This window comes from Cebus imitator, unplaced genomic scaffold, assembly GCF_001604975.1.
Source record: "Cebus imitator isolate Cc_AM_T3 unplaced genomic scaffold, Cebus_imitator-1.0 Scaffold526, whole genome shotgun sequence".
Lineage (NCBI taxonomy): Eukaryota > Metazoa > Chordata > Mammalia > Primates > Cebidae > Cebus > Cebus imitator.
Genome location: NW_016107841.1, coordinates 878,398 through 901,711, shown reverse-complemented (window position 1 = coordinate 901,711; position 23,314 = coordinate 878,398). Strand labels below are relative to the sequence as shown.

Below are 23,314 nucleotides of genomic sequence, written 5' to 3'. Positions count from 1 at the left end.
CGGGAGGCACCTGGGGCGGGCAGTGGGGGGTGCTCTGTGACCTTCTGTGGAGGCTGAAGAACTGAAAATGCCTCCTCAAGCTGGAGTTTTGAAGTAACAGAGGACATACTTCCAGGCTTCATGCATGGGCATTTTGGCAGTGTGGGAAAATCAGAACTTTTGGGAAATGAGAAACATAAGTTAAAGCTGCATTTTGCCTGTGTTTATTTAAGCCATTCTGGAAGGATGGGGGATGTGTCTCCTGGTCCACAGTTCTCATACTCAGGAACCCTCAAATCTGGGAGCTCTGTCATGTCAATTGCATGTTTAAAGAGCTTTTGTTCTAGAATCTTCTCTACACACAGGAGTGTGTGCACACACAAACACACACACTTGCCATTAGGAAAAGGGGTACTGGATTTTGAAGTGGAAAGATTGGACAATAAGGAGAAGGACAAAAGTACTGTATGTCCCTCTGCAATACGAAGTCTTCAGGCTGATCTCCCTGGCGCAGCTACGCAGCATGTGAATTGCCTGGGACGGTGGGGGGCAGGTGGTCCCTCTCCGACATCCCAGGAATGGATTAAAGTCTCTTGATAGGACCGAGGTCTAGGGTCCTTCCTTTCCAGCTGGGCCTGGGAGGAGTCAGAAGTGTGCTGGATTTAGCATTCTGGGGTCTTCTCCCATCACTCCCTGTTTGAGAGAGACAACTGTGTTCCCAGCAGGGGTCAATAAAGGAGTAGGACCCCTAGTGGTCGGGGAGGTGGCGACTGGAGGTGATCAAAGTCTATGCAGAGTGACCACACATAGGCGAGCTCTTCCTCTGCATGGATTTGTGAGATTTACTCCTGACTTGGGACTTTCAGGGCTTGGGAGGGGCAGTCATCTGGATGAATTTCCAGCATTTAACAGCGGACAGACACAAGTCCTCCTGCCATTCTGGAAAACCCAAGACGTGAGTGAGCGGTCAGCTACGCCTGGGTTCAGAGGTGAGAGGACGTCAGCTGCAAACACCCATCTTTGCAGTGAGCAAACACACATTTGGCTTGAGGCAGAGGGCCTGGCCCTAGGAGAGAAAAAGACCCCCTGCCAAACAGCATTTTTCTCTAAATGTCCCTTGAATTGAGACACAGTTGCCGGGTCTCCTGTGGTCTAATTCTCTGTGAGGAATGTCTTCCTCAGCTCCACAGGCCGGCCTCACCAATTGTCTCGGGATTAACCCTTGGCCATCCAAATATTGCTCTCTCTTCTCTGTGTCTTCCTCCCAGCCCCCACGTCATCTCTTGTGTGACAAGGCATCTTCCACTGGCCACGAAATCACAGAGAAGTCGTCCATCTGCTGAAGCCTCTGTGTGCACCGTGGAATCACTGTGTCTGTACCGGCACGACTGCTTTAAGAGAACAGCCCCGCTTCTTCACAAACTCTAGTCATTTCACTTGGAATCTGTCCATCAAGAAATTAGGTCTGCAGAGTCCAAAGCAAGCTCCCTAGAGCTCTGCAAACAAGCTGGCCGGCAAGGCAGCGCCTCCTACGGTGTCTGTGTGGAGCGCTAAGACCTGCGGCCCCTTTGCCTCACGGGGTGTCTGCTCAGATACGGCTTTGAGCATATCAGCCTCTCTCCACCTGCACTTAGGGACAGAAGGTGTGGAGACTCCGGAACTTCATGAACTGTTTGCTGTGCTCTCCTGTCCCGGGGTAGTCCGGGTCTCACTCCCAGCTCTCCGGAGCTTAACCCTCCTCCCTCTCCGGGGAATGTTTGAAACCTACAAAGAATTCTCAGGAATTCGAGGTGGAGGGTGGCAGAGAGACTTCTGTTCCTGGGGGCCGAGGAACCGTCCTCTTGGCGTCTGCCCTAGTGCGGACCCTTGGTCTTGACTTGTCGTTCCTGGACTGCGTCTGATCTTAACATGTGTGCCCAAGTGATAGACTTGGTATTTACACCAGCCACGCTGATAACTGCACATGTGTTTTTAATGTTTTGGCTTTCCACACCACAAACACACAGATGTGCTGTCGGCTGGGCTAGGACTTGAGTAGGATTTTTCTATTAAAAAAAATGTATAAATGTTTTAAAAAGTGCCCTCCCAGAGCTAACACCGTTGCGAGCAGTACTTCCCGCCACACAGGGCAAAGTCCACCCACTGCCCCAGCGTGGAGGGCCACCACGGGAGGCCCCTCCTGGAGAGGTGCTGCTCACAGCAAACTGCTCCAACTGCGCCTTCGTCTCGCCTTCAAGAGAGCCCGGCCAGGGCCGCTGGGGATTTACAAGCAGACCTCCCTCGCTTCAGCCTTCCTGACCCCCAGTTAGCTGGGAAACGACCTGTCTGCATTGCAGCTAGAGAATACAGGAAAGGAGCCGCTAGTCTAGCGGGCTGTTGGTTGAAATTAGGAAACCGTGTGAAAAAAAAAAAAAGTTTGGGAGGCGGAGGCAGGCGGATCACCTGAGGTCAGGAGTTTGAGACCAGCCTGGCTAACATGGTGAAACCCCGTTTACTAAATATACAAAAAATTAGTCGGGCGTGGTGGCGCGCGCCTGTAGTTCCAGCTACTCGGGAGGCTGAGGCAGGAGAATGGCTTGAACCCGGGAAACAGAGGTTGCAGTGAGCCGAGATCGCGCCACTGCATTCCAGCATGGGAGACAAGAGCCAAACTCCATCTCAAAAAAAAAAAAAAAAAAAAGCCTTCATAATTTCGTGGGTTTGCAAGTAGGATCCAGGCTCCTCGCTTCTCTGCAAGTCGATGAGAGTTAATTACACCGTCCACCTGGTCTCTCTCCACCCCACGCCGCGATCCATTCCCCCTCCTTTTTCCCCTCTTGCCTCTTTCCTCCTCCCCCTTTATTTATGTATTTTTGGTTTTGTTTTTTAAGGGGTGTTGAGCCGCGTCTGGTTCTAGTAAACCGAACCCGCTCGCGAGGGAGGCGATTGGCTCCGTTTCCGGTGACGGACGTGGTAAGGAGTGCGGCTTGCCCCGCCGGGAGCTGATTGGCTGCGCGGGGCGGCTCCGAGGGCTCGGCCGCAGGAGCCCCGCGCACTCCAGCCCTGCAGCCTCAGGAGTCGGTGCCGCGCGCCCGCCGCCCCGCGCCCTCCTGCCCACCGCGTCTCTCGGAGCCCGGGCGCACCCAGCCCACCGCGCCTCCTCCCCGCCCGCGCCGCCTCCCGCCGCGTCGCCTCCTGCCTCAGGCCGAGGGCCGCCACCGGCCGGGGGACCGGGGAGCAGCGCTGGGCCTCGGAGCCGGGCAGCACTGGGGACGGCGCCTTTTGTCCCCGGAGGTCCCTGGAAGTTTGCGGCGGGACGCGCGCCGGGAGACGGTGGAGGTAGCCCCGACGTCGCGGGGGCCAGGGCGCAGAGCCGGCATGGGCAGCGGGCGCAGCGCGGGGGGCAGCCGCGGGGCAGCCCTGGGCGTGCTGCTGGCGCTGGGCGCCGCACTCCTGGCTGCGGGCTCGGCCAGCGAGTACGACTACGTGAGCTTCCAGTCGGACATCGGCCCGTACCAGAGCGGGCGCTTCTACACCAAGCCGCCGCAGTGCGTGGACATCCCCGCGGACCTGCGGCTGTGCCACAACGTGGGCTATAAGAAGATGGTGCTGCCCAACCTGCTGGAGCACGAGACCATGGCGGAGGTGAAGCAGCAGGCCAGCAGCTGGGTGCCCCTGCTTAACAAGAACTGCCACGCCGGCACCCAGGTCTTCCTCTGCTCTCTCTTCGCCCCCGTCTGCCTGGACCGGCCCATCTACCCGTGCCGCTGGCTCTGCGAGGCCGTGCGTGACTCGTGCGAGCCGGTCATGCAGTTCTTCGGCTTCCACTGGCCCGAGATGCTCAAGTGTGACAAGTTCCCTGAGGGGGACGTCTGCATCGCCATGACCCCGCCCAATGCCACCGAAGCCTCCAAGCCCCAAGGTAAGGTCCCCTTCTGAGGCGCGCGAGCCGCTCCACAGGCTCCCCTGCTAGGGATGCGGGAGAGCCCGCTCCACCCCACACCCGCCTGCCGCTGGGTTCCGGCGTGGAGGACTGGCGGCCCGAGGTTGCCCGCATGCTGTCCACGTGATTCCTAAGCGCGCCTGGTCTGTCCCAGGTATCACTCAGCGCCCCTCGCGACCCAGGTGCTCGGCGGGGCTGGCCCGGGAGCCGCAGCTCTGCGCTGCGGCATCGCAGGGAATGGCTGTGGTCCCCGGAGCCGCTCTTCCTGGGGTCCAGCTTCGCCTTTCCTATACCTGAAACAAAGACTTGCGTTTTAAACAACAGGGGAGCTCCCCTCTCCTCTGGGAGGACTCAGAGTCCCTATCGAAGTTTTTACCTCCGAGACGGGAGGAAAAAAACCAAAACCCCAAACGTAGAAAGTTCAGATAGGCCGAGAGAATGCTTGACGCAGCTTTATTTCCATAGGTTCGACAGAGTTTTTTAAAAATAAAACCAAGCCCTTTCCTTCACTGGTCATTCAGTCGAGTAGCCTCGAGATTGCCGCAGAACTGGCTGAGAAAGTTTAGGAACCGTGGGGACTTGTGTTTCCCCGCTCCTTCCAGGTACCAGCTCTGCCCTCGGCGGGCTGGGGTGGAAAGTCTCTTCTCCCTCCCTTTCGCATACCCCCTGCTTCTCTCATTTACACAAATCCTCAGCTCATTAGAAAGATAAAAATGTAATTAGCTCATTGTTCATCTCCTCCCTGGGAGAAGGGATCTGCAAATTGGAGACGTTCCTAACCGCCTGGGGGACCGGCCCGAGGATCCTCTCAGAACCCCCTAATATTTAAAGGGTAATTCTGGAGGGGGGAAGAAAATATCCTGGGGAGTCAAATAAAATAAAATAGAAAATAGAAAATATAGACAACACAGAGAAACCCCAGCCCTGTGGCCTGACTTTGATAGAAGTAAATTCAACCCAGAATTATTCGGAAGGAAGTTTAGGCTCCGCGGTGTGGAGAGGGTCAGTGATGGGGGAGCTGTACTCCAGGTGCGCTTAGCACAGGCGCAGGCTTCCCGAGGGCTTTTTGAGGAGGGCCTTTAGGGTGAGGGAGGACGGCTGCGTACACTTAGCTCACCTTAAAGTGTCTTTAACCTCTGTTGTTGATGCCAAAACAAGGCCGTGCAGTCACCTGGCTCTTCAGAGTGAGGATTCCAGTACGTTGGGGGAAAGGGGCACCCCAAATCTTGGATACTTTTGCTTGTTCTAGGGAGGGAGGAGATGGGTCCACAGTGACTGACGTTGGATGGCCGGGTGGGAACGGCAGTGATTGCCCGCACTGGCCAGGTCTGGTACCGCTGCTCTCAGGGTCAACTCTGGTGGTAGAAGTGGAATGACGGGTAGCAGATGCATCTGCACTTTGCGGGTGAGAACTGAGCAGTTACCTGGGGCAAACAAAGCGCCTTGTGTTCTCTTGGCTTGCACCCATTCCCTGCAGCCCGTGGTAATTTCCTTCTCCCCTTCCTCAGCCAGGGGGGATTAGCCCAGCCCTGCCCGGAGAGGCTATGCCCAGCCCTGACCTGGAGACCATCCCAATGGCCACTGGCGTCGGTTTCTGGGACCAGCTGCAGACATGAGTGGACACGTTAGCGAATCGGCTGCAGAAAAAGTGGCTGCAGGCCGCAGGGAACATGGGGGGTTGGATAGGGTGCCTGCAGAAAAGAGGAAGGAATCCCCTACCCCAGACCCCAGAAGGCTGTGATGGGGTGCGGAAACCCCATAATCCCTGTCTTCCGGACACCTTTTGCCCCTTGGGTGTAGTTCCACTGGTGGGCGCCCTCCTCAGCCTGGCTTCTCCCCATCCTCTCGCCTCCACTCCTCCCAGCAGTGCGCAGGTAGCCACCCTCCCAAAACAGGTCTTTGAGGAACAAAGGGAAAAGCGGGGAGAGGGCCTGTCAGGAGTGGGGCTTGGGATGGGTTCTCCCCTCAGTGGTTTTGATGGGGGGCTCTGCTTGAGAGGACACAGCATCCTCCCCAGGACTGCAGCCCCTGGTGTAAGGGAGCCCCACGTGATTTCCTCCGAGGTCCCCATGGAGGGGAGGATGGTGAGTGTGTGTGTGTGTGTGTGTGTGTGTGTGTGTCTGTGTGTATGCACGCACGTGCATGTAGGTGTGTACAAGGCAGGTCAAGACAAACGAAACTACTGATCCTTGTAACTTTATGGCTTGTGCCTGTGGAGAAATAACTGATACTTTCCAATGAGAATAAATACGAACGCATTACTTTTTTATTCATTTATCCTTTATGCTTTTATTTTTTAGAAATAAAATGCATTTTCAAAGCCATGTCTTATCTTTGCAGACGGTAAGCACTTTGTGTGTTTCTGTTCACACACTTGGGCATACTCAGTTTTGGGGTATTGGCCAGCACTCCATGGTCATGTGTTATTTAGGAGAAACCTGATATTATGAAATGTCTTGACATCCCTGCCCCCTGCAAGGCTGATACCCAAGCCATAGCAGCTCCTGTTATGGAAGAGGCAATAGTTCTTTTTCCAGCGAAATTATTTCTAAGTTTGGCATTTCCATTAGAACTGTGAACTCCCAGGCTGATACACTGTTGTTTCCCTTCTCTGACTGGTTTTACTGATGGAAGTTGTATGAGCCAGCACATTGGGTTTTATTTTGTTGCTGTTTCGGCGTGTTGCACATTTAGTCAGCCTGGCAGAGGCCACAGAGCCCTCAGTTCCCCGGAAAGCCTGTCTTAGGGCTCCCTTTTGGTCCCCCCGGAACTGGCCAGGAAAGATTTAAGGGGTTGTGTGTGAGAGACAGAGAGAGAGAAGAGAGAGAAAGAGAGAGAGAGTGAGAGAACACTTGCGTGTGTGCGTTGATATATTACAACATCACTTAATCCTGATTCGGCTGTTGGGCTCTCTTCTCTGTACCCCCTTAAATATTAATAAACATAGCACCTTTGCAGTTTTTTGTCCATTTGCTTTAAACATTATTTTAAATACACCCGAAAACAGCGATTTAGTTCCTCCTCTCAGAAGGATGACTGGGTGGATTCTCCTGCAGAGGCAGCCTGTAGGGCCTCAAGATGCCCCAAGAAGGCATGGGTTAATACGGCATCACATATTCTTCTTTCTCTCTCTGGATCCGGCTGCTCCAGAGTCAGCTGTTACAAAAGCTGAGATCAGGGAAAGCCAGGGAAAAAACACACAGAGTCCACCCCAACGAGCTGCTGCCACTCTGAGAGGCACCGAAGTCCAAACGTAATTGATGGGTCTGAGGAAAGTGTCCCTGTGAGGTGCAGAGCCCTCCGTGGCCAGCTGGGTCAGGTGAACTTCAAGTGTCCAGAGGAGATGCAGTGAGCGTGTGGAGCAGGCAGACATGTGCCCTGTATATTCTGATCACCCTGACTGACCTTGCTATTTAGTCAAGATTATATTCACAGAAACTTGCAATGTGAGAACTCCCACTTTTCTGTTTTCAAAATAACCTAAACAAGGGAAACCCAAAAGCACAGTTCACTCTCCTTGTGTAAGTAACCCGGTCCTTTCCTTGCCAGAATTCCTTTTCCTCACATGGAAGCAAAAGCCGTAATGCCAAATTCTGGGTGAGTTGCCTCCTTTGTGAGAATCACCACCTCTAGAACCCAATCTCAAGTTCCGGGTGCAAAGCAAATTTCCACAGTTGGGGCTAAGGACAGTCCTTTCATCATCTGCTTGGAGCGTCTTTCTTTCTTGCCTTTTTTTTTTTTTTTTTGTGACAGACTCTCACTGTCGCCCAGGCTGGAGTGCAATGGCAAACTACAAATTCCACCTCCCAGGTTCAAGAGATTCTCCTGCCTCCGCCTCCCAAGTAGCTGGGAACACAGACATGTGCCACCACGCCTGGCTAACTTTTTTGCATTTTTAGTAGAGTTGGGGTTTCACTGTGTTAGCCAGGATGGTCTTGATTTTCTGACCTCGTGATCCACCCGCCTCGGCTTCCCAAAGTGCTGGGATTATAGGCGTGAGCCACCGTGCCTGGCCCTTGGAGTGTGTTCCTTAACTACACTGATAATCTGGAAGGTGCTTGCTCCTGGGTGCAGAGTAAAGGTGGGAGAGGAATGTGTCAATAAAAACTAAGGGTGGAGTCTCTGCTGGACCCTGTGGGGACCCTGCTTGGAGGCAGGGAGTAGTCTGTGGGCCACCAGTGTCCGGAGGGCAGCCTCGAGCTGGGGGTGCTCTCCAGGTCCCCCCTTCTCCTCCATTTGCGGAGCATTTACCTATTTCATTGTCAGCCATAGTGGTGGCTGCTGGGGAGGGAGATGCTGCCACGGTGGAGAAGGACGAAGAGCAGTGGGCTCCATGCACACCAACCTCCACTTCCTCCCCCGAGTGCAGTATCAGGGTGACTTTCCTGTGCTCTTCATTTGTCTCCAGCCTGGCTTGGCGTCCTGTGCTGTGTCCGGGGTGGGGTGCCCCTGGAATGTGCTCATGATGTTTTCCTAGACAGTCGATAAGCTCCAGGCTGCTTGATAGGTGAGGATGACGACAGTGAGGATTTGCCCCTTCAGCCCCTGGAGGAAAGCACCGTCCTGCTCTCTCTCTCTGCCCTGGGAAGCGGGGTTCTTTTCCTGCACTGGACTTTTTGATTTCAGCAGAATATTGACTTGGAGGAGGAGGCTTCTGCCCTGGCCTCAGACATCTCCGTTCAGGCAGTGGAGCTGCCTCCCCGTGACAGGCATGTTTCCCCCTGGACACCTCCCCTTCAAAGCACTTCACAGTTGCCCAGGAAAGAGCCTCCAAAGGGCCCCTTCGCATCCAGCCCCGTCCTCCCATTTGGCAGCCCCTGCTAGTGCTCTGCCCTGCCCCGCTCCGCTCCGCCCCGCCCCGCCTGCCCCAGCCTCCTGCTGCGGTGGCCCTTTTGGAGGGGGGTGTTCAGGGGCCGAGGGCTGGGGTTTGTGAGTCTGGCTGAGTTTTTTCTCTCTTGACTCCTGGTGACCTGGTCAGAGGGATCAGCAGGCTAGCTGGGAGTACGGAAATGGGAAGGGGACAGGAATCGGAGGGTGGAATTGAAAGGAGAAGGGAGAAGATGGGAAGCAACCACCAGGAAGAGATCTCTGTGGGTTTGTAAGCCAGCTTTTCCTGGCATTCACAACGCCCACAAGTCATCATTCACATGACCTGCCCCCACCCAGCCTCAGGTCATGCTACCTTAAATAACTGTGGCACATTTGGCAAGCTCTGGGTCAAAATGTTCAAGAAACCTGTGCCTGCTCTGGCTGTAGACCCCGGGCTCAAGGCTGCTGCTTTTCAATTCTCAGGTCCCCTTCAGAAGTTCCAGAAGACCATTACCACTTTCGGCCTGGACCCAGGGCCGATCTCTTCCCCAGGGGGCTGCTGCCTTCCTGCCCTGTAACTTAAAGTTCTGTGTCTCCTCAATTCCCTTCCCAGGCACAACTGTGTGTCCTCCATGTGACAACGAGTTGAAATCCGAGGCCATCATTGAACATCTCTGCGCCAGCGAGTTTGGTAAGAAAGCGTTTCTAGCTGCTTCTGGAAGGTTTGGAACGTCCTGGTGTGCGTCCCTGCTGGAGGGAGGCCCTGCTGCTGTATCTCGTTGCAGCTTTCCACATTCTCTACCTTATTCCTCTCCAAATGGCTGCTTTTCTCAGGCAGATGAGAGACTAGACAAGGTCGGGAACCAGCCAGTTTTTATGAAGGCCATACTTTGCCCTCCTTTGTGGGGGATCACTGGACAGAGTTTTGGGGATCTTCTCTAGGCGTGCAGGGAGGTTGATCTGGGGACAGGTCAAGAGGAGCAGGGAAGGACAGCAGCTCCTTCTCGGAAGCTGCAGGAGGTACAAGTTGCCACTTGCTCTGGTGGCTGGTAGGGCCCGGCTTTTTCTGGACTGGCTCCTTTTTTTAACATCTACCCCTAGGTGTCAGCATGACTCTGTCCAGGATTTAAATGGCTGACCTACGGGTGCCTTCCCAGGGAGGGGAGATTTCAGTGCTTAGGGGATTCAGAGAAGGATTCTCATCAGGTTCTGTGAGGCAAAGAAAACAGACTTCCCCACAGTAGTGTGGTTTTTCTCTTTTCTTCCCAAGTCGCTTTCTGTCAAAAGAGAATTCCGAACCAGCACTCGTACCTCCAGGAGGAGCTGGTAGGGGTCAGGGGTCGGTGGGGAAGATGCCAGGAGCCTTGGGTCCTTTCAGGGATGGTCTGTTATAGTCTGACCTGCAGAAGACCCGAATTCCCAAGAGCCTGATAGTCTCTCCTCTGGGAAAAGTAAATGTAAACAGCATCCCTTTGGAGGCTCAGCTCCCTCTCTCTCTCCTCTACCTGACATGGATGCAGAGCAGTGGCTGGGGCCAAGCCACGCTTTCGGAAGGATCAACGTCATGCTGAACAATGTGTTTCTCATAAGTCCTGCATTGCGTCCCTGAGATCGGATTTCTTGCAGAATTCTTATCTGTAAGAGCTTAAGGATAGGTGATGTGAGTCCGTTCAGAGGCATCCCAGCTCATGTTTTCATGGTAAAGTACATGGAAGGGTCTTGTTCCTGTAAGGAGCCCTGTTGAAGTAAGCTGCACACACGTGGGAGAACACACACAAATCAGAGGGAATCGTGCATCAAGACAGGGCCATTCTCAGGGTATTGCAATTGTGGATGAAGATGGAAGCTGGATGCAGATGGCCACCAGAGCTGAACTGGAGAGCGCATATCCTCATTCCATGCATGGGGAAGATTGACGTGTTCTCTATGATGCAGCAGTGTGAATTACTTGTCTGTTTCTGCGTTAACTCAAGTTTGTCAGTGAGGATTCCCTGAATATCAAGTGCTTTCTGAGTTCTATAGATACAGATTTAGGGTAGAACTCATCCTCTAAATAAATGTAATACATAAGCATTATTTAAAAAAAATAAACAGAAGTTGGAGGATTCAGGATTCAGACCCTTTGCCACATGGGCTGAAGAGGTAAGCCTTGGGAAAGAATTTGAATCTGACAAGGTTGACCTTAAGGTGTAGGGCAGGGGTCTTGAGGGCACTCAGGTAACTCACCTGGGATGGACATCTTCCCAGGGCAGCAGGCACCTGCTGAGTCAGCCAGCGTCCTGCACCCCGAAGAGGATGGAGGAGCTCACGTCGATAACCCATCAGGGTTTGTGGAGTCTGAGTGAGTAGCTGTTTGGGACTGGATTCTTTTAGCCCTGACAAAATTTTCTTCTTGGATTCACAGAACTTTTGAGTTCTTTCTGGACCTCAGAGGTCATCTTATCCAGTCCTCTTATTTGATAAAGAAGGAATTTGACTTTTCCAACCAGAGTCCTTCTGCACTCTGCCACCTGCCCTCCTCACTTAAGAGACGAACACTTTCTCACTGAAGAGAGAGTCGACGCACAGCCGCTGGGCTTTGACATGGAGGCACTGACCTCCTTAGTGTGCGTATGGCAGGCTTCTTTGAGCCGGTTGCAGGAGAAACCTTTTTGTTTTTTTGTCTGTAATGTTCTCATAAAACAATGTATAAGATTTTTTTTCTCTCTCTCTGCAGGGGCTGAGCTTAGCTCTGCCCTTCTTAGCACCTCAGAGAATGCAGCCTTGTCGAGAAACGTGTTTCCTAGCTCAGTTCACTTCAAGTAAGTGAGGCAGTCAGCCACGCTGATGGGATTCCGTTAGGAAACAAAGAAATTGAACAATGCAAGCTGACACACGGCAGAGAAGAAAGAGAATGCTTGACTCCCTCCTCCAGGGATCAAACTTTGCATTAAGTGGCCCTTCCCAGTGGGAAGACATCAGGTTGCTGGAAGGCTCTCTGTGAGCTCCGGGAATGAGGGGTGCGTTTCCCTGGGTAAGCAGTACCCTCGTTCCCCTGCCACTGTATCTGTGGATCCCGGCAGCCTCCGTGGAGCTGGGCATGACCTCTGACCTTCCCAGGCAGTGCGCTTTAACCCCTTGGCAGGTTTGCTTAGTCACTTGTGTCTCTAGCTCTGCACTGTACCCCCTTAGTTCAGGGCACATGTTTTTCCCCAACAGGAAAAAAAAAGAAACCACGAGCAGAAAAGCTTGTGTGCTGATGCTCAGGAACGCAGCTGATCAGCCTGAATCGAGTACCAGATGTAGGAGCCAAGACTTAGACAGGCAAAGTCACCGCATTGAACATGGTGACCAGCCTGCCTGCTGGCTTCCATCAGCTCGCAGGGCTCTGCTTTTTGTTCTCTCTCTGCTTTTTCTGCTCTGTGACAACAGGGTGCCACTCCTACCTCTTAAATAGCCCAACATAGTATTTGCAAGCCGCCATGCTAATCATCCTGCTGTTAACAGCTCAGCACCCACAGCTGTCTGCTGTTTGGGTTGGTTTATCCCAGAGATATGAGGATCTGATTTATTTATAATTGTGGTGAGGTGAATTCCCGCCTCTGGCCACTTTCTCTGGCTTCCTCTGCAGTGTCTGTAAACACCCGTAAGCTTTCCTGGGGGAGATTTGCACGGTGATGTACTTCTGCTAGGGGAGTTCAGAGCTTCCACTTGCACTGCTTTCTGCGGTGTTTTGAGCTTGAGAGTTCAGGTGACAATTTGTTTACCTCAGTTTTTTCTCCATGTGGAAAAGAATTTCTTTGCCCCTAGAAACTTTCCTTGCCTTCTGAGAGGATTCTTTTTTTCCATTTATATATTTCCTCATAAAGAGAAAAGCCGTACTCGGCGACACGAAGATTAGTCAAATAGGAAGGAAAAGAAAATCAGCTTTCACAGTTAGCATTAGGGAGTATTTCCTAGTAGAAATACTTTCAGAGGTTCCTGCACGTCCACTAATCCGTTCTCACTCTGCCTCCAACTTCTTTCAAGGTGTTTTGGCTATGCCGCTGTTTGGCACAATGTTTTGCTCTGAAGGACAGTTTGAGCTCTTGCAGAAAGTAGGCTGATCCTTTCCAAACTAAACCTTCGGTTTCCTCCCAAAGGCGAAGCAAGCAGGCTGCTAGCACAGTCACTGTAGCACCTGCAGGCTGCCTGAGAGCAGGCTGTGTGTCTGATGCCATGTTTTACGTGATGGGAGATGCCTCTTAATTGTGAGACACACTGTTCTGTTTGTGCTACTGACAAAAAACCAAAACAACAACAACAACAGCAACACACTTCTTGCAGAAATGTGCAGAAAAATCTGTGTCTTGGAATGAACAAAATAAGACCTGTTTGTTCTCAAATAGTCCCCAGCACAGTGCCTTATACATGGTAGGCATACAATGAAAGTTTGTCGGCTGAGTGTATGAATCATAGGTGATGGCAGGGATGTGGACGTTGGACTTCTTTTTTTTTTTGAGGCTTAGTCTCACTCTACCCGGGCTGGAGTGCAGTGGAACCATCTTGGTTCATTGTAATTTCCACCTCCTGGGTTCAAGCAATTCTCTTGCCTCAGCCTCCTGAGTAGCTGTGATTACAGGTGCCCGCCACCACAACCAGCTAATTTTTATATTTTTAGTAGAGATGAGGGGGGTTTCACCATGTTGGCCAGGTTGGTCTCGAACTCCTGACCTCATGTGATTCACCTGCCTCGGCCTCCCAAAGTGCTGGGATTACAGGCTTGATGGACTTCTTTATTTATTTATTTTTATTTTTTATAAAAGAGAAGGCTCTTTTCAAGGTGGATATTAGCAACTTGTGTAGGAAGTTCAAGGAAAACTACATGCTCCGTTGTGGGTGACTGAGTGTATTGATGTTTAAAAGAAGCCCCAACATCCAGAAATCTCATTCAGTCAAAGTAAAATTAGACATGGAAGGAATCATTACCCCGGGACTGGAATTGCTAGGCGGAAAACAACTGGATTTTATTGTTACTGAAGATACATATCCCATCCACAGATCATACAGGCTTGGAGCGAATTATTAGGATGTTTCATGTGCACAAAAACCTGGGTTGTCCCATTGCTCAGCACACCAGAGGTGTGACTCCCAGCCCAGAGCCTGCGTCTCTTTCTGAGCAGCCTTATTGTGCATGGGAGTCGGGGGAGCGGGGACAGTGCAGAGATGGAGGCCGAGCCAGTGTTTGTCCTTTTGCGTCTGGCTTATTTTCCTACGCATCGTGCCCTCATCTTTGGATGTGACTCTAAACTCTCACAAGAAGGGGAGTGGGGAGGAGGATTTGCCCTCAAGTTCACGTTTATTTTCTGAAGCTTTTCTGGAGGTGGATAGAGAAAGAGGGGACAAGGGGTGAGTGGGACGAGGGGGCTGTTCACAGCCCATACAAACTGTCCATTTCTTTGGGTGCTCTGTTGCTCACCTGTGCCACTTACATTTTTTTAATGGATACCAAATAGTTGCACATATTTATGATGTATATTTGATATTTTGATAAAAGCATACAATGTGCAATGATCAAACCTGGGTAATTGGGGCTGGGTATGCTGGCTCACATCTGTAATCTCAATGCTTTGGGAGGGTGAGACAGGAGGATTGCCTGAGGTTAGGCATTCTAGACCAGCCTCGAGACCCCAGACAACATAGTAAAACCCTATCCCCATTAAAAATTAAATATTAGCTGGGCATGGTGGTGCATACCTGTAGTCCCAGCTACTTGGGAGGCTGAGGTGGGAGGATCGCTTGAACCCAGGAATTTGAGGCTACAGTGAGCCATGATCACACCACTGTACTCCAGCCTGGGTGACAGAGCAAGACTCTGTCTCAAAAAAAAAAATATGAGTAATTGGGATATCTACCACCTAAAACGCTAATCTTAGTGTTAGAAATATTCCAAATCTAGTCCTCTAGTTAATTTAAAATACACAACAAATCACTGTTAACTATAGTTGCCTAGCTGTGCTGCTGAACACTATATCTCATTCTTTAAAAATACGGAACACTTCACAAACTCACGTGTTATCCTTGCGTGGGGGCCATGCGAATCTTCTCTGTATTGTTTCAGTTTTAGCATGTGTGCTACTGAAGCAAGCCCCTGTAGCACTTTGCCATTGTAAAGCTGTGTTGTGTAGGACCTCAAAGATCAGCCAGTCCATACCCTCACCCTACTGACTGAAGGAAATAAGACAAAAAAAAAAGGGAGTTGGGCATTTGATGACCCAAGAGCACTCTACCTAGATCCCTGGCACTTCCCACCAGCACTTCCCTGGCAGCCAGGCCAGACTACACACTCTGCTCCTTCCCTTCGTCTCACACCCATCATGCAGGACAGTGGTTGAGGAGCTTCCTGGGCAGGGGCATCAGGTGCTCCTTTACCCTCAGAATTTAAATGGACTGATGTCTGTGCCCAGCACACAGAAGGAGCTCAGCAATCAGTGGCTCTCTTCTTGGTGGGAAAACAGGCATTGTAACAGAATGCAAAGAACATAGGCTTTGGGCCAGACAGACGTGGATTAAATCCCTACCCTATAAGCTAAGCGACCACCAGAAAGTTCTTAACCTCCCTGGGCCTGGCTCCTCATTGGCAGATTATGGATGAGAATTCCTACATGACTGTGTTGGGAGAATTGGATTTAATCAAGTGTGGACAGTTCCTGGAATATGGTGGCTGTTCAATCTGTAATAATTATTATCTCTTCTTATTGGAAAGAATTGTTTTAGGGTGAAATTTAGCTTAGGAAGGAAAATTCCAGCGTGAATGAAATCAGCTTCTTGGGGGAAAAGTTTTTAGGAAAAAGAATGGAATATACTCGTTAATTCTCTGGTTAAAGAATGTCTTTTTACAGAAGAAGTCTTTTAAAAAAACCCATTTGGAAGACCTTTAAAAGCTTTAGGCTGCTGGGCGTGATAGCTCAGGCCTGTAATCCCAGCACTTTGGGAGGCCAAGGTGGGTGGACTCCTCACCTCAGGTCAGGTGTTCAAGACCAGCTTAGCCAACATAGCGAAATGCCATCTCTACAAAAATTAGCCAGGCATGGTGGGGGTGCCTGTAACCCCAGCTACTTCAGAGGCTGAGGCAGGAGAATTGCTTGAACACAGAGGCGGAGGTGGCAGTGAGCTGAGATTGCACTGCTGCACTCCAGCCTGGGTGACAGAGCAAGACTTTGTCTCAAAAAAAAAGAAAAGAAAAGCTTTATGCAGCTTCGAGGGGCTGTAGTTAACAATAACAATAACAATAACAAACAACTCCCCCTCGGAATGCCAAGCCCTAACTAGAAGTTAGGAGGACCTGGGTTTTGGTGACATGGCATCCTTACGTCAATGTAAAACTGGAAGCTTCCAGACAGTGACGAGGGCTGAATGCGGGAGCTGCGACTGACTGGTGTTCCAGGATAGGACCACTGAAGTTTTCATGTGTGTGTTTTTTAGAAACCCTCTACCTAACGTGTTCTCTTTCTAATTTAGCAGGGCTGATATACTAGGGACTCCAGAGCCCGTTGACACTGTTTTACTTCCCTCTGCCCTCCCTTTTTCTCCAGGGATATCTCTAGGGCAGTTTTCCCTTCTCCCACCCGAACATCTGCCTTGTGATAGTCACTTCCTTTAACCAAAAAATAGGCTATGCATTATAATGCAAATGAGCGTTTAAATATTGGTAAGTTTCACTCAGTTTTGTGGAAATATGCTAGAAGCCCCAATCTGTTTTTTTTTTTTTAAAGAAGAACAAATGGCCAAAGAAATGTCAGACCCTTGCCCTGCCCGGACCTTGGAACAGCCAATTAAATGTGCGTTTGCTTTGGAAGCCTTCTCAAAGGCCTATAGATTGTGCTTGAAATCTTTGTTTAGTCTTTCAGGAACACTGTCACATGGATGATTTATCAAAGAAAGTTGTTTATCTGGCAGTAAAATAAACTGTGGGCCTGTACAGACTAAGATTTCCCGTGAATTTTGACCAAGGTAAACACTACTAACTGGCAAACTCCGTGTGAAAGCCAGACACATACAATAAATATTTGAACTACAGCTTTGCTGTGTATGGAGTCTGGCCTGCCACTAGGGCTTGTGACTTCCACTGTGCCCAGAGGACCTGGCACCGCAGCCTGTCTGGCTGGGCGACCGGGAAGAGGGACTCGCCCCATCGTCAGTGTCTACAGGAGCCGCCTGTGGCGTGAGCCTCCCTGGGTTTGAGTGCACCTTAGTGCTGGCACCTGGGGACTTCCTAATTCAGAGGGGGCAGTCTCAGGACGACTCCCCTCTGCATCCCACAAATAGTTGGTGATGAGTTACGAGGAAAGTGAACCAGAAGCAGCCAGCTTAGGTTTCTTTAAAAATAGACATTTGTTGAACCACATTGGCAGGGGGCTGGAAATGTTGACTGAATCGGGAGCCGGGGCCAGAACATGATGGTAGGGGGTGAAGTTACCTTCTGGATTTTGCTGAGTGTTAATGACAGTGGTGAAAAAAAAAATGCTGCAGATACTCCCCCAGTGTCTCTGGCTTTGCTCGTGGGTGGCTGTAAGGGACCCATTTGGGAATTAAGAGGTGGCAGGTCAAGTCTGTGAGCGCTGCAGCACATGTTTAAGTGAGGGGGTGGATGGACACATGAATGGTGATGATGGGGATGAGATGAAATAAAGCCTTCCAGGTCTTTCCACGTAACACACTGTGGGGAATTTTTTTTTTTTTTTTTTTTTTGAGACAGCCTCTTGCTCTTGGCACCCAGGCTGGAGTGCCGTGGTGTGATCTCAGCTTATTGCAACTTCTGCCCCCTGGGTTCAAGCGATTCTCCTGCCTCAGCCTCCCGAGTAGCTGGGATTACAGGTTCATACTATCACGCTTGGCTAATTTTTTTTAATTGTATTTTTAGTAGAAATAGGGTTTCACCATGTTGCCCAGGCTGGTCTCGAACTCCTTAGCTTAAGTGATCCACCCACTTCGGCTTCCCAAAGAGCTGGGATTCTAGGAGTGAGCCACTGCACCGGCCTGTAGTGACTGTTGATAGTGGTTTTTCAGGGAGACTGCTGGATTAGAAACTGCTTGTTCTGACAGTCCCAGATAGCCCCGGATGCTGGAGTTTCCGTGTCACACGGGCCTTGGGGTTCTTCCTGCAGGGCTGAGTTTAAAGATGTTGTGGGTAGCCCCCATAACTTACGCTGTACCCTGAGTCCTTCTCATCCCAGCTCCTCAAAGGGGCAGAAGTGGGAACTGGGGACTCTTGAGAAAAGGTGACGTTTGTGTCTGTTTGGGCTTTTGGGGTTGAGATCCCTGTGCACGTGCAGAGCTTCCATCTGCGTGTTTGAGTCTTGAATGTAAAAGGTGTTGGTCTTTTAGGTTTGGGGGGCTGTGAGCATGAGAGCCGAGGCTATGTGACAGCTCTTAGGGATTGATGTGCAGGTAATAGATGCTTCCTGGCTCGCAGATACTTGGAGGAATAAAGGAGGCATTTTCTGTAGGGCAGGAATTAAGGGAAATCATTTACAAATTCTGAAAGGATGTCTGTGAGTTGTAAAGAGATGCCAAAATAGTACTTTGGCAGTGGGTAAAAAAAAAACGAGAAACCAGCTTCCCTAAACGGTGTTCTTTCTCATTCAGGCAGGATTATGAGGGGGATTTTCTCTCTGTTGTTTTCTCTAGCCCTTCCATCAGCTTTCTCTGCAGGACATTTCCTTTTGGGACTACCTCAGATGTGTTCCCTTCTCTTTGTGAGCTCTTTGAAAATTATTTCACACCAGTGTCTTCCGCAGCGGATGCATTTGGCTTTGGGGAATGGCTTATGGCTGAAGGAAATCCCCTACTCTGTGTCAGTGGCACCAGAGCTAGAAACGAGCCTGGATAAGCAATTCAAACCCTGAGAGCAGCTGGTGCCTGGAGAGCGCCTCCCCTCCTGCAGGACTCCACAGGGTGGCTGTGCCAGCCCGCCGTGCTCACCTCGCAGGCTGGTTGACAGCCCAGGCACCTTCCACTTTTCCTTTGGTCTCAGCTCCATACAGAGGACCCGGTTCCGGCCCTCAACACATTTAAAATCTGATGGCCAAGTGTGGTGGCTCATACCTGTAATCCCAGTGCTTCCGGAGGGTAAAGAGGGAAGACTGCTTAAGCCCAGGAGTTCAAGACCCCATCTCTCCAAAAAGTAAAAAAATTAGCCAGAGGTGGTGGCACATGCCTGTGGTCCCAGCTTTGTTGGAGCCTGGGAGGTCGAGGCTGCAGTGAGCTGTGTTTGGGTCACTGTACTCCAGCCTCGGTTTGAGACAGGGCAAGACCTTGTCTCAAAACAAAAACAAAAACAACCCCCTGCAAACTCCCCAAGAATCTGGTGGGCGAGAGGCCTGTGCCATGCTTTTTTGTCTCCGTTCTTTGGTAACTTCAGATGCCTTTGTGCATAGTTCCAGTGCTCAGGTCTGAAGGAGGGAGGGGTCCTCTATGGGGGCTGGAGAAATTCAGGGAGGTTTCCTGGAGGAGACGACGGTCTAACTGTCAGGTTGAAGATTAATGGAGAAAGTAGAGGAGGGCATTCCTCATGTCCAGAGTTGAGGTTGGGGAAAGGGAGTTAACACTCAAAACAAGTAGTAATTCTTCAATTGACAAAACCTAAGCCAGGTAAATACATATAGAGGAGAATGTTGGTTTATCACCTGTCAGTTCTAACAACTCACTTCGCTTTCTGTGTTCTGGTTAGCCCCAGCCCACAGCGCGGAGACAAAGGCTGGATGAGGAATGGGAGGGGGAGTTGCTCCTTCCGATTCGCAGCTGTCTGTGTACCCAGCTCGAAGGGTGATGAGGTCCCAGCGGTTGGAATGAATGGCCCGTGTGTTTTAGGGGTCCCTCATGTGGCTGTGGCCATGGGCCCGAGTCAGAGATGACACCCAGGAGTGCATAGCTGTGTGGGGAAGGAGTTCAGTCAGGTAAGTACTTGTTGTCAGCCCTGGGCAAGGTGCTCAGAAGTGCACAGGCAAGACTTGAGTCCTGGGCGCAGCCTCTCACCTCCATGTAACCCGCAGCTGCTGCTTCCGCCCACAGGATGCAGGGCTGGCTGGAAAGAGTCCCGACCTTTGTCTGCACAGTGCCAAATGCCAGCCAGCACCCAGCCTCTCCAGTTACAGGGTCTTTACTCTTAACACACATTCATTTAAAAACAGGCTCATGATGTGTGTTTGTGCAAGTGTTTTCTTTTGAAAATCTAACCACCCGCAGAAGGCATGCACTCTTACAGAGATAATTCAGCAATCGTTGGGCTTTCACTGAGTCCTGCTTAGTCTATGCCACATCTGTTGACTAGAATCAACATCCAAAGAGATTTTAGCTGTGTAGACAGAAGTGTTGATATAATTTCTTCCCAGGGCCTGGGAAGAGGGAAGTCTCCATAATTGTATTAGTTTGTTCTCTCACTGCTATAAAGACACTACCCAAGAGTGGATAATTTATAAAGAAAAGAGTTTTAATTGACTCACAGTTGCACATGGCTGGGGAGGCCTCAGGAAACTTACAGTCATGGCATAAGGGGAAGCGGGCACGTCTTACATGGCGGCGGGTGAGAGAGTGTGTGAAGGAAGCGAAGGGGGAAGAGCCCCTTATAAAACCATCAGATCTTGTGAGAACTCACTCACTACCGCAAGAACAGCATGGGGGAAACTGCCCCCATGCTCCAGTTACCTCCCACCAGGTCTCTCTTTCAACACTTGGGGATTACAGTTGAAGTTGAGATTTGGGTGAGGACACAAAGCCTAACCATATCGATAATTAAAGCCAAAAGTGCTGCTGTGGGGGTCTTTCCTGCAAAGAATTCTGTAGCCACCTCCCCTCTCCAAGTGCTCTGAATCTGAGTTAAGCCCTTGGTAATGAAGGTGAAAACTCTATTGGCCATAGATAGCCCTTCCCTGCACACCTGAGTCCAGGAGGGGAAGTTTTTAGTGGTGTAATTCTGCCTGGGCCGTATTGCCTTTAAAGTTGTGTAATGAGTGAGAAGCCCTGCAGAGAGCCTTGGGCTGGCCGGATAGGAGCTGGTGAGTCTTGGAGGAGAGGGGGCGGGCGTCTGTACTGGGGAGCCCCTGGCGGCACTATGGCATCTCGCTGTCCCCACTCCTGAGGCCGGTTTGAGGCAGAACGTTTGGGTTTGTTAGGGGCTTCTCCAAGGTGCCTCTGTCAGTGCTCCAGCCCTGGCTCACAGTGCCTGTGCTGCTCCTCGTGGTGTTTCCTGCCTCAGGAAGGAAATGCCTGGATTAACTTAATCCCATGTAGCATCAGAGACCCAGTCAAAGCTGATTGCGTGGTGCGTGTGCTGGGCTCCGTGCTGGTGAGTGTTCATGGGTGGTCATGGGGTGTGACTGGGAGGTGGTTCTGCTCTGCCAGGCCTTACCATCTAGAATAAGGGGGATCAGGGGATGCAGAGATGCTTGTGATAGAGAAGAGCTAGGAGCCATGGAATCGAAGAAAAGGGAGCGGGTCTTCCAGGAAGTGGTCAAGGGGAGCTGCAAAGACAAGAGACCCTGTGCCGTCCTCCACGGGACTGGTGGGCACTTCTCAGGCAGCAAACGTGGGCCTAGGAAGATAATCCCCAGGGAGATGTGACCCAGAGCTGTAACACTGCACTGGGGAGTGGCACATCTCTTTGTGGGTAGTTTATTGGGGGTGTGGTGGTGAGTGTCTAGAAATGATGACAAAACAGGCAAAATCCAGGGTGTGCAGCCACCTGACGACTTTTTTACAGAATGGAGAATCTGCCTTTTTGGCAATGGAGAGATACTGGGAACCTGTTTTAAAAGATGACTGCCTTATATCTTTAAAAAGGACCTCAAAAAGAAAAGGAGGAGGAAGAGGAGGAGAAGAAGAGGAAGACATCATTAATCAAATAATGCAGGCACCAGTGGTGAGACATTTTGGACAGGGGAGACTTGAGTGAGGGTGGGAGGAAGAGCGGAGTCTTGTAGCCGTGTTCATTAGGAGAGGGCTCAGGCTGGTGCCGGCTGGGTCTGGGCCTGTTCAGGGCCACCCACTTGAAGGAGCTCTTGGGAGGTGGCTGATGAGGTCAGCACGGCTGCCCCAGCTGTCAGGGAAGGGGCCATGTGCTGTGGTCAGCGCCCCTGGGACATCCGAGTTCTGCGCGTGCAGAGTGGGAGCCAGAGCCTGTAATCATACTTGGGTCACCGCAGAGCTGGCTGTTACCAAGAGCAGTCGTCATTAGGACCTGTCACAAACGGGCCTGACTCCTCTCTCCACACCTTGTTACTGACCAGGCAGGCAGCAGGCACAGTGTCTCCAGAGCCAGCCCTGAAGCATGGCACTGGGAATGGCATTCATGAGGGCCTGCAGGGCTGGGGTAGCTCAGGTATCTGGAGCTTCCCTGAAAGAAAGAGGCAGGAAAGGCTGCAGTGATCATAAGGGACAAGGGGAGGTGCGTGCGTGTTTTTTGTGTGTTTAGGTGTCTGTGCACGTGTGGCTATATCCTGGAGACGCGGGTGTCTGTCGATGCATGTGTGTAGTTGGGGGACACGAGGGGCCACCTGCTCTGCACACATGTGTGCCTGTGTATGGGTCAGTCTGTGAGGTGTGGGGTAGACAGATGTGGGTAGTGGGTGGTGTGATGGGCTGTGTGCATGTGTCCTCCTGCACGTCTGCCTGTGTGTGCATAGCACATCTGCCTGGTCAACCTGGCCAGGCCCGACAGCTGCCTTTTCCAGCTGGCCTGGCCTTCCCAGGGACTTGGTTTCCACTGGTGAGGCCCGAGGCTCACCTCCTCCCCGCAGTGCTTGAGAGAGAGACTGTCTACAGCATGCTGCTAATCCACCATCCTCCAGAAGGGCTCTGAGAAGCCCGGGAGGGATTTCTCTGCAGTGATGCCATTATGCAAACTGAGTGCCATCTTTGTAAGTATGGGGAGCACCCCTATGGTCCTGGTATTTTGTTTATGACTTTGAGTGCCAAATAGACCTCTTTTGTTTAGGTTTCAGTGTTTGCAGCAAGTCCATTTAGAACTGCTGGTTCTCTGGGCAGGAGTCACTTCCTTAGCAAATTCCAGTGGTTAGCAGGGATTGGCACAAAGGCTGTGCTGTAATCCCTAGGACTTAAAGAGTGCGTTGGAAAGAACACGTGTGGCCTTAGGAGTTATATAGGCATGAGCCCAGCACCTCATTCTACCACCTACGGTGTCAGCGCCTGCAAGTCATGGACGCACTCTGTGGCTCAGTTTACCCACTTGTTAAAAAACAAAAAGACTTCTGTGTTAGAAGATAAAATATGAAGCAAGAAAAAAATAACACAGATTCTGGAGTCCTGGCACCTAATTTCTGCACTGCTACTGAACTGTTTGTGACTTTGGCCAGTCAGATAAAATCTCCCAGCCTGTTTCCTTAAGTGAGTTGAATGGTCACCATAGGCGATCTGTGAGTGTCCCCCAGCTCTGCAGTTGGCTGGTTTTGTTCTGTGACTTGCTATCTTGGTGTAATACCTTGGTTGGCACCTCCTGCTCCCCAGGCAAGGCCACTGGGAACATTGGCTTTCACTTTGGGAGGATGGGGAAAAGAAGCCTGCAGGTGCCTGAGGGGGTGGAGCGGATGAAAACTGGCTTGGATGCATTCATTGAAGGGTCGAGTTGGG

General features: G+C 51.2%; 1 protein-coding gene and 1 non-coding gene across 2 annotated transcripts in view; one reads left to right on the top strand and one right to left on the bottom strand.

The window, feature by feature from the left end:
* The first annotated feature begins 3,009 nt into the window (after positions 1–3,009).
* Positions 3,010–23,314, top strand: part of SFRP1 (secreted frizzled related protein 1) — a 49,486-nt gene continuing 29,181 nt past the window's right edge. The window contains exons 1-2 of the mRNA XM_017514567.2: positions 3,010–3,880; positions 9,324–9,401. Coding sequence (XP_017370056.1) covers positions 3,337–3,880; positions 9,324–9,401 — 622 coding nt within the window. The 5' untranslated portion in view covers positions 3,010–3,336. The remainder of the gene's footprint in view (positions 3,881–9,323; positions 9,402–23,314) is intronic.
* LOC119468903 lies at positions 14,713–14,815 on the bottom strand. Its single transcript, XR_005197711.1, has one exon. It is a non-coding gene; the product is annotated as a U6 spliceosomal RNA (small nuclear RNA).